This window comes from Pinus tabuliformis, chromosome 8 (assembly GCF_031772625.1).
Source record: "Pinus tabuliformis cultivar Carrire ecotype Pingquan chromosome 8, CPIR1, whole genome shotgun sequence".
In the NCBI taxonomy this organism is placed as follows: Eukaryota; Viridiplantae; Streptophyta; class Pinopsida; order Pinales; family Pinaceae; genus Pinus; species Pinus tabuliformis.
In genome coordinates, this window is record NC_142294.1 from 1,431,962,469 (window position 1) to 1,431,973,557 (window position 11,089).

The following is an 11,089-nucleotide window of genomic DNA, read 5'->3' on the forward strand; positions in this document are numbered from 1 at the left end:
ATGAAACCCATCCTAATGTTAGGCGGATTGTTGACCATCTGGAGGAGGAGGCCCTGCAGGAACAGTCGGATCCGGAGATGGCCGATTGGGAGCATTATCTTCCAGACCCTGGCCACACCAGAGGGCGGATGTCCCTATATAAACAATCTCTGCACGTTTATTGGGGTCTGAAGCGTTTGCTTGCCAAGTCCATGGAACAGGTAGCAGCGGAAATGATGGAGATTGCCCAAGAGAATCTGAAAAAAGAACTGAAGAATCTCCAAATTACTCTCATGATGCAGGACCGGAAGATTGACAAGGTGATTCAGCTGATCCGAGATGGTGGCATTGTTAAGGTGGAAGCTGATATCCAGCCAGAGGACATGAAACAGTGGCGTATGACGGTTTTTTACATAACACTCCTTTTTGTAGATTCGTTATCATATAGGGCTTTCATTTCAGTTTTGTCTTTGCAGTTTTGCAGTTCTGTTTAGTATGTTAAGGTTGAACAGTAGCATTTTCTGTCCTGTTTAGACAATTTGACCATATCCTTCCTTCTGTCTGGACATGCCTTATTTTTGATGCTCACCTGGTTTCCCTTCAAGGCAGGTGACGGATTTATATGTACATAGTTTTTTATTTTTCTATTAATGGAATCATACCTCAGATTACAAAAAACTTATTATATAACTTTTATATTAGAAATAAAATTAAAAATATGTTAAAATAAAATATCATGAAAATATGTCTATACATTTAAATATGATTGACATAGATTTATTTAAACTTTAGATTTCATTAACATAGATTTATTTAAACTTTAGATTTCTTGAATCTATAATTTTTCAATATTTTTGATAAAAAATAATATTTTTAAATATTTAATCACTTTCCAAATTAAAATAAATATTTTTCCCAGGTATTTATTGTGATAATGTTAATATCATGAACTACATAATATGTTAAGTGGAGTCAAGGGTGGCGGCCATACGACTATTAGTTATAAATTTATGCGTGAAAGATCAAAATTGAAAGGCCAAAATGTGGATCCTACGTATACAGAATGCAATCATTGCTACTTGTAGGGTTATAACCTCCCTCGGTCGCACAAATTTAGATATGCTGGCAGATTAAAAGCGAGGACCGGGATGCATTAATCCTTTCAATATCATGGCCGCGTTTGAAGCCAATTCTAAAATATGGATTGACCCGAAGTTAACGGATTTGAAAATATCCAATCTCTGGTCAATATTGAGCAGCACTGACTTAAATTCTCACGTGGAGCTCTCAATGCCGGGGTCCTCTCCGGATCCTCGCACCCACGGCTTCATCGTATTAAAATCCAAACGTTTCTTTCACTGCACTGAACGTTTTGCTGAAATATTAATTAAATATGGAGCTTATGCTCAATGGCCATAGAAGCCAGTGGTTCATATTCGAAAATGGGATCCATCTATCTTCCATATCACTTTTGAATGTAAAGTTCTATCACAGCACATGGGAAGTGTTTGGTACGTGTAGAAAAATTATAGGAAAGGAAAATTTATCTTGAATTAAAATCATTTTACAAAACATTGTATTAGCGGATATTTTGACCTTAAACGTTCACGACCTGCAAACTATTATAGGAATGAAACTTGAGTTTATAAAAATACAGAGGTTCTCATTAAGAACGACACAATTTTTGATAGGATCCATTTGTCCTATTTACAGTAAACTCAAACAAGTAATTATCATGATCATCTTCACACTTTACAAAATTTATCAACTTCATAACGAAGAAATAATACACAAATATTAATTTTATGTACAATGCACATAAGTGAGGATTATCAGATGATTTCTGTCACACATCCATTAGTTGATTTACATATATAAAAAAAATTACTCTTATCTCCTATGATAACCATAGAACTTTATTTAACTTATGATTATTGTCATGCCAATGTAATTCGTTGCATACAGTTAATATAATTATGTATAAATATAAAGAGAATATTAATGAATAATAATCTTTTCAGATTTTAGTCTAAACACCATGCATAGGAAGTTAAGAGCCGAGACGAGGCCACTTGTCCGTCTCTCGTGGTGGCTCAACTTATAAACTCCACATGTCCTTTCGCATTTTTTTTGTTTGCAATATCTAACCTTACACTGTATTATTCCATTGTTTATGGATGTCCAGATTTCCTTCGTGCATTTACTTCTTACCCATTGCCCTCCATTCCTTGCTTTGCGTGCTTTGCTGGTCAAATTTCTCATGACAATGGTCGGGAGACTTTTTCGGTTTCAATCATTCCTGTGAAACATATTTCCAAATGTCCACTGACAAATTTAATTTAATTTAATTTTTATTTACCAAGCTGGTCCACGAGTGGATCCAATTTTCGACCAGATGCAGATCTGTCTGTCTCACTTTTACAGGTTGCCAACCAAGCTTTTACGGGCCTTATCCGCTGCGGTATTTTTTAATGCTTAAAGTTGTAGGGTTATTTTTATCTGATTGTAGAAAGAGAGTATTTTTTTAAGCTTAAAGTTGTAGTGGTTATTTTTATTTTTTGAAGCGTGATTTGCGTGCTTTGCTGCTCAAATTTCTCATGACAATGATCATGAGACTTTTTCGGTTTCAATCATTCCTGTGAAACATATTTCCAATTGTCCACCGACAAATTTAATTTAATTTTTATTTTCCAAGCTCGACCAGTGGATCCAATTTTCGACCAGATGCAGATCTGTCTGTATCACTTTTTACAGGTTGCCAACAAAGCTCTTACGGGCCTTATCCGCTGCGGTATTTTATAAGCTTAAAGTTGTAGGGTTATTTTAATCTGATGATAGTTTTCTGGGCAAAGTGCGCGTTTTCGTTAAAAGGAGTTTGCATTGCAACTTGTGCTACCACTGCAGCTTCCAGATCAGAGTTGGAATTCTGTATCTGACAAATCTTGACTGAAATCTTTAAATACTCCATGTTCTTAGACGAAATCTTTAAATTGTCCAGCTTCTTGACAGAAATGATCCATCTTACAAAATCTTTAAATTCTCCGTCTTCTTGACCTGAAGCTACATTCGCAGGGAAAGCGAGGTGGGATACCTTTACAGCCAGCGCTAGGCTGGTTTGCCTTTTGTTTGATTGAAACTTTTGTGCCGATAAAGATTCCAACCGCCGGCCTGTCATTTTAGTGAAGCTTTCGGAAATTTCGACCGACGAGGCAGCGGTTCAGGCTGGCGTAAGGGACTTTGCTTCTTGTTGCAGGTAATTTGCTTTCTTCTTTCTCGGTTAACCTAAAATTTCCGTCTGGACGACTTTCATTTGGATTAGGAATTTTTTCTTTAATCTTTCTGACGTGTGGCGATGTTGCAAGATTTCTAGCTTGTAAATATCAGCGCTAGCCGTTTTGAGCCGGCGTTTATCTACTCCCTTCGTTTCGGTTGCGAATATCAGTCAGACAGCAAGATGAATAACGGCTGCGCGGAAGCCGTGAAAGAGGCTGGCGAAAGCAACGTTACACTTAAAGATTTGCAGAAGAAAATGGCCGAGTTCTCAAGGGAGCGAGATTGGGATCAATTTCACAGCCCTCGCAACCTTCTCTTGGCTCTCGTATGTTATTTTCGCTTTGCACTAAGCAGTTCGTAAAGAGCTTTGAGTTAGGGATAATCCTCTGCTAAAATTAGCGGAGGCCTCAAATTTGTTATGGCAACTGTTCCTAAAGATTATTTTCCGGTTAACCGATGTACCTTGTTCCTTTGTCGCAGGTAGGGGAGGTAGGCGAGCTGTCAGAGATCTTTCAGTGGAAAGGCGAAGTGCCAAAAGGACTTCCGGACTGGGACGCAGCCGACAAAGAACATCTGGGCGAAGAATTATCGGACGTTTTGCTATATTTAGTGAGACTCGCAGACATCTGTGGCGTGGACCTGGGAGACGCTGCGCTGAGAAAGATCGAGAAAAATGGGTTGAAATACCCCGTCCAACGGTCCACCGACTGCGCCCCTGGCTACTTCGGTGACGACTACTGACGACGACGACAACAACAATAATAAGGTTTGAGGTCCGGGTTTCGAGGACTCTCACTGACCATCTTGTAAATTCTCTGCTGTGAACAGCAGAGTATCCCATTCTGTTGGCGCAGTTCTTATTGTTCTTTTTTTCGTCGCTATCATGTATTTAATCTCGTTTTCTAACTAATACAGTCCAAGCAAGCTTCATAAAATCTCTACCGCCATGGTTTCACAGAAGTTCAGGAATGGGCTTACACCAAGGCTGAGCTTAGGGTACACGTAATAAGACAGGTCTGGTCAGGCTGACCTTAATTAGCTTGCAAAAACGCTACCATGTCTTAAGATTCCAGGCACGAAGTATCCATGTTCAGCATCGTCCAGTGCACTCTGCACATTCCCAGTAAATGTGGAGATTTTCTTAAGGTTTCGTTAATATGAAGAAAATTGTACTCCATATGTTATTTGAATTGAATATATTTTTTTCAGAGAGTATTTGAATTGAATATATGCATACATCTGGAGTTTGATCTGATACAAGTGAAATTGTTATAAGGTAATTGAATTGAATATATGCATACTTCTGGAGTTTGATCCGATACAAGTGAAATTGTTAAAAGGTTTCGTTAATAGGATGAAAATTCTAGGTAACGGGATTCGTCCTATAGGCTCCCACGATTCTGTCCTGATTCATGTACAAAAACCATAACACGTCGTGTCCTTACCTGACTCGTCAAATTCAATGTCGTGTCAAATTCAATGTAGTGTCACAATTTTGGCAGTGTGTCTTGTTTTCTAGGTCTCGTTAACCTGGAAAAGTGACCTGCATGGGTATGAAAAGTCCTCATTTGGTCATTACAGCCACACTGCAAGCTTTTTGGCAGTTTAATGATCAAGTCTAGGCAAAGTGGCATTCTCCTTAATCTTCATTTTCATCCTTTTACTTAAATTTTTAACATTATCATGAAATGACTCAGGATGTTTGAGAGTGGTTCCGGTTTCATTGGATTTCATATGGAGAAAGTAGAATTTTAGATTTCATTCAAAATCCAAGACTTATCAGTTTTGCAGGTTTTTCAGGGTTTGGATTGCAATGTTTCCATTGAATTTTGTCATGCATTAGGGTATGGAACTCGTATTTAATCAAGAGCACCAATCCCTCTATGTCCCTTGATGTTAGTGACATTGGTTGTCAAACTCCTGTATCATGACCTTCCTACCTCCTAAAAATGTACGCATCACTCAAACAAAATCTTGACTTGACATGTTATGCTTGTTCTATCTTATGTTAATGCTTAAAGGGTGATATTAATGACAAAGATCCCTATAAAGATACAGAGATAATGACAAAAATACCTCTGGATATTAATGCTTAGAGGATGATATTAATGACAAAGATCATGATTTTCCAACAAGACTAAAAAATTAGATTCCTCATGGTGGCAAGAGGGCCAAACATAAGAAATAGATAATAGATTGACATGTATTTGAATTACTATGCATGCTAATAGCTATAGATGAAGATCTATATTTGAAATCAATAAATTTGTATCATTAATTAAAATTTATGTAACAAATATTTAATTATATATATATATATATATATATATATATACCAATCCTAGGTGCCTGTTCCGAGGGTCAACGTATCCGAATCAACACCATGAATCATGAATCCTACGTGTCCCAAATCCCTGTGTCAAGTGACTTAGAGAAAATTTTACTCCATATTATTTTTTGAAATAAATATATACATACATCTGAAGTTTGATTCGATACAAGTGAAATTGTTATAATAGCATGTGACTTGGCTTTGAAGAAGGAACCAGTAACTTAACGCAAATATCCCCAAACGGGATTAAGTTGGAACAAATTTTCCAAATAAATTCTATTGTTCCATAGAATTTTAGATTGACACTGTAAAATAAAATAAAACATAAAATACCAATGTAATATTGATGCAGTTTGTCAATTGGTACTCCACTCTTGGTTTTCTAAAAATGATGTGCATGATATATCCACAAAGTGGAATGACATCTCATAAATGACGCGAAGTCCGTTTCAGCTTCACCATTATACTAGCATTACCACCATACTAGCATTAGAATCTGTTGCAAGACTTCACCACTATACTTGGACAACTTGGTCAGCTCAAAGACCTTATTCAATGTACCAAAGTTTAGTTTAAAGTAGATATTAATCAATTATACGTTCACAAATCAAAATACATACTAGCATTAGAATCTTTGACTTCACCACTATGCTGGTTAACCTCAAGGACCTCATCCAATGCATGCAGGTTTATTTCTATCAATTTATGATTTGGTTATTAAAGTCTACAAAACTATATGCTCATTAAAAGTCTACAAAATTATATATATTTTATTTCTTTAATATAATATATATTAGCATTAGAATTTAGGACTTTATTACTCTAATCTACGACTTCACCACTATATTTGTTAACCTCATGGACCTCATTCAATGTATGCAAGTTTATTGTTATCAATTTATTTATAAAATGATTTGATTATTAAAGTTTACAAAACTATATACTCATTAAAAATCTACACAACTATATAATCATTAAACTCTACAAAATTATATATACTTTATTTCTCTTTAGACATAAAAAAATATATTATTTTAACTATTACATTCATTCAATAGCTTATATTTTATAATGAATATTTTGTTTAATTAAAATTTAATAATAATAAATATATAATTATAATTATAATATATTTAAATTTAATAATATTAAATATATTTTAGTTATTAAAATAATTATTTTTAGGATAATTTGTCGAAATATAATAAATATATAAAATAAAACTTATTATTTTGATAAATGAAAGTGAATGAATTCCAATATTATTAACCACATCAATTTATAATAAGATCAAAATTAGTCACAATTGAATGTGACATTGTTTATTTTTTATTATGAGTTTGCTACTTACAAAAATACTATGCTTTATAGTGAGCGCATCATGGACATAAATGTAGTAAAGCTACAATATTCTATTACTTATACATTCAAAATCCAAATATTTTGAAATTACTCAATCAAATTTTTAGGTATACATAAAGAAATATTTACAACTACAAAATATTCTATCACTAATAATATGCTTTCAAAAAACAAATCTTTTGAATTACTCAATCAACTTTTTAGGTATACATAAAGAAATATTCACAACTACACAATATTCTGTCACTAATAACATGCTTTCAAAAAACAAATATTTTGAATTACTCAATCAACCTTTTTTAGACATAGATAGATAAAGAAGTATTGTCAATAACAAATACACAATCTGATATGATACATGAATTCAGATAAGTTGGAAATGTTAACATTTTGGGATTCATTCCACCACATAAATACCTTTTTATATTATTTAAAATTATGAAATCAATTTTAGGTTTTGGAGTGATCAATGAGTAATCAAAACCACTTGATTTCATAAAGACAACATTTATCTATAGTTGGTGTATAAAGTTGATATCTTTAAAAATAACAATGTGATTTTCAATCATACACTCAATTGCTTATAGTATGCATTTTTGTTTTGTTTGAATAAGCCATATGTACATTTCAAATGCCACATTAGTATCTTTCATGTGGTAGCTCAAAATGCACATATTTTTTCAAAACATGTTTGTAATATAAAATGTATGCCTTCAAAATATGTATATAAAAAAAAGGAACCCAAAGAAATTCCCAAATTCTTGTCTTCAATTAGAAAATCAATCCACATAAAAAGTATTAAGTAAAATCTTATATACATAACAACCACATCATACCTTACTTGAAATAGGATTTTATCTCTCAAGCGTTGAACTCTAGATATCAGGGACCGTAAAGTATGAACCTTCTACACCCATTTCGATAGAGATACTAAATCTTAAAGTGATGTGAATTTTCTACTAAAAAGTGATATAGTTGATATCGTTTTAAGTATTCATTTCCCATTTTCTCTTTGCTATTGATTATATGTACTTGTGTAGTCAAGTGTTTTTATAAGTACTTTCTATAAAAAAAGACAAGTATAGAAAACTTTTTTACAAATATAAAAAAAATAAAAATTTGTTCACAACTTGTTAAAACTAATAGGTACATTTGATTTGTACAAAGTTAATGATGGTTAAGCTACATTATTATAGAATTAGAAAAGTACAATCAATATAATAAAAATCGTTTTCTCCATAATTCACCACTATAAATTGATCCAAGTGATTACTTATGTATGCTTGAGAGTGTAACAAATGTTCCCTAAAATAAGGCTAAATAATTCAACTTTTTTCACCCAATATGGCGTAAAAGTGGCTAGACAACCCACAATTTTTATCTTAATTTGTACCTAATTGCTTACAATTGACCTAATGGATTTTAAAATGGTAAGGTAGCTCATTTGAAGGAGCCAAATCAATTCTCATCTACCCTGATACTAAACACTATGGTCCAACAAACCAAATAACATAAAAATAGAAAGAATAAGTGTTGGGAATCAAGAATTACTGAGAAAGGCGGGGGGGGGGGGGGTGGCTGAATTAGTAATTATATTTATTTTTATTATTTAACCAATCATTCAACCATTTACAATTCATATACAAAAAGAAAGAATTCACATGATATTTGTACACAATGTTTTAACATGGAAACCATTCCAAGAGAAAAACCACCAAAATTTGTGTTTATTATGTGAAATTCTAAAGCAACCACTCAGATTACATAAATTTTGTGAGAACCCACCCATAGGAGGCACCAAATCCCTTAGATCAATAATCATCAACTTTCTAGAGGCACCGACCTCTAATTTGTGTAGGCACCAACCTGTTGTATCCAATTAGATCTATATTTCATACATTTTTAGACTCAGACTTCTGACAATGTTCTTTAATTTTGTTTGTTAGAATCACTACTCACTTACATCCACCTCCACTCCAATAGTTCTCTTCTCGCTCACTAGGCTCTCTCTTCCTCTGTAGGCATACACACACTCAATACGCAACACCACACTCGTGCAACAATCACTCACAGGTGTTAAATTGTAGCAAGAAAATGCTTCATTTGACTTGTGCCTTTGTCACATGGATAAATTCGAATTTCCACATCAACAAGATGGCTTGAGTTGCAATTAGCATGAGTGACATGGCCAAGTCACATAGTTAAGTTAGTAAATTTGAATTTGTGGGCAAGAAGTAGAGTTGTGCATGAGTTGATTGCTAAGATATAACAATATAATGGAGTTATAGTTAGTGAAATTTAGATATCCAAGCTCTAGTCATCAATAGAGTCAGTAGGAGTTTACTTGAGTATTGTAATTGTTGTTATTTCACTGATCTCTCAGTTAACTAGTCAATTTACTAAAAATAACCTTAGTCATGCATGCAATTCAAATTTCGTAGTTGAGTGGAGGAAAAAAACATCAATGTAATTATTATTGTATATTATTGAATCTACAAAGTTTGCATTGAGCATGTGAGCTCATTCTCTTGGAATTTGTGTAAGTAAATATGAACTTCCCTATTCTTTAGGTGTAGGAATTGTGAAAGGAAATAGGAGGAAGCAGGAGGCCTATTTTGGCTAAGTATTGGCCAAAGCAGACTCAAGAGAAGATCAATATTTCAGTGCAAATTGAGGTTCAAGGATTGAAGCAGTCATTGTAATAGATCTATATTCTTAACTAGTATAATACAAATAGAGGAGGGGTTTTTCCTAGTTGGATTCCCTAGTAAAAATATTGTGTCCATTGTGATTAAATGATTGCATGTGTTTCTAATGTATGTTTTCCTTTCCATATATTGAGAAGAAGAAATTTGTGTTTATTGATCTTAGTTTGATTTCATTAGCAACTGCAAATTTTGGGTTATTTCTACATCAAGAACAATTGCTCTCAACACACTCTGGAATACAACCCATTCACGCTCTTCATACCTTTTTGTTCAAATCAAATTACACACTACCCAAGAATAAAAACTTCATTGAATTCTCGTAGGGCTTGAAGTGGCTCTTCATTAATTCTTTTATAGCTCGAGGATGTACTTTTATTCACCATGACTACAATCAATTACAGTTCTCCTTTAATTTCTATGATCTATATTTTGACACTCTGTCATAGCCTTAGAATGTCAATTCACACCTTAAATTTCCACCAACCATTCCTTTCTCAATAACTTCTCCACTTGTGTTACAATTGAGCCAACACACAATCTGAATCTCACATAGAATTCTTTGCAGGTTGTTATTTATCACTTGTCATCAACAATTAGATCACCAGTTTTATGCACTCCACATTGTATAGTTATACAACAAATATTTTAAGTGTTTGATAACTGAATCCAACACCAAATCTTAACTATCCAATCGCTTGAAGCTTTTTCACCTTTTACCTCATGCGACTGCATTGATGATCAAATATTTAAATTCGAAATGATTACACCCATATCTAGTGTATGGAATTTTTTGTTTGAATGATTGCGAAATTTACCCAAAGGCATGAACATATGAATGGAACTCCAACCAAAATTGGGTTCGCTACTCAGTCATATGCCTTTTTCTATCAAATTATTGACACATGGAATTGTACACAAACACGTCCACCTGGCGCAAACCTTGATATATTTCCACATCATGATGATGATGTCATGATGCCACATGGTGACCTCTAAGTGATGCCACATGTCATATGGATATGGCTCACTTACCTACCCAAAAAATTCAAAACTTCCTACCATGTGTCATATGGATGTGGCCTACTTAGCTACTAGAAAACTCCAAAACTACTTGCCATGTGTTGCACTGTCAAGTTGCACATAATCACTCTGGTCCAGTTAGTGCCACCTACATGCCACATAATTTACCTTATCATACTGCCACATCATCATTTTTTATGAACAGGAGATCAACATCTTGGATGTTTTCCTTGTTTTCCTTTGTTAAATATTCAGGTGATGGGATGCTCATATTACATTGGAACCTGGAAGCAACGTGAATCTTGACAACAAATCCAGGTCCGAGCTCATATATCAAGTGGTAACACTCAACACTACTAGATACTTCGATGTGGGTCATTTAGGCATGCATTACTTGTTTGTTTCTTGAAAGGTT

General features: G+C 33.9%; 1 protein-coding gene across 2 annotated transcripts; it reads left to right on the top strand.

Moving 5' to 3' along the window:
• Nucleotides 1–2,784: 2,784 nt before the first annotated feature.
• On the top strand, nucleotides 2,785–4,443 carry LOC149241045 (uncharacterized). 2 transcript variants are annotated; one of them, XM_089367429.1, is made up of 3 exons: nucleotides 2,785–3,232; nucleotides 3,350–3,577; nucleotides 3,733–4,443. In XM_089367429.1, exons 2-3 carry the CDS (start codon nucleotides 3,434–3,436, stop codon nucleotides 3,991–3,993), a joined length of 405 nt encoding a protein of 134 aa, XP_089223555.1. In that variant the 5' UTR covers nucleotides 2,785–3,232; nucleotides 3,350–3,433; the 3' UTR covers nucleotides 3,994–4,443. The 2 variants fall into 2 exon arrangements, with proteins under 2 accessions (XP_089223555.1, XP_089223554.1); XM_089367428.1 differs by having other exon boundaries at nucleotides 2,787–3,232; nucleotides 3,342–3,577.
• The last annotated feature ends 6,646 nt before the right edge of the window (nucleotides 4,444–11,089 follow it).

What these genes read in the sequence shown, in the direction of transcription:
- LOC149241045 (XM_089367429.1), top strand. Translation starts at nt 3,434, where the DNA reads ATGAATAACGGCTGCGCGGAAGCCGTGAAAGAGGCTGGCGAAAGCAAC. An exon ending in GCAACCTTCTCTTGGCTCTC is followed by an intron (nt 3,578 to 3,732) that starts GTATGTTATTTT and finishes CCTTTGTCGCAG; the next exon opens with GTAGGGGAGGTAGGCGAGCT.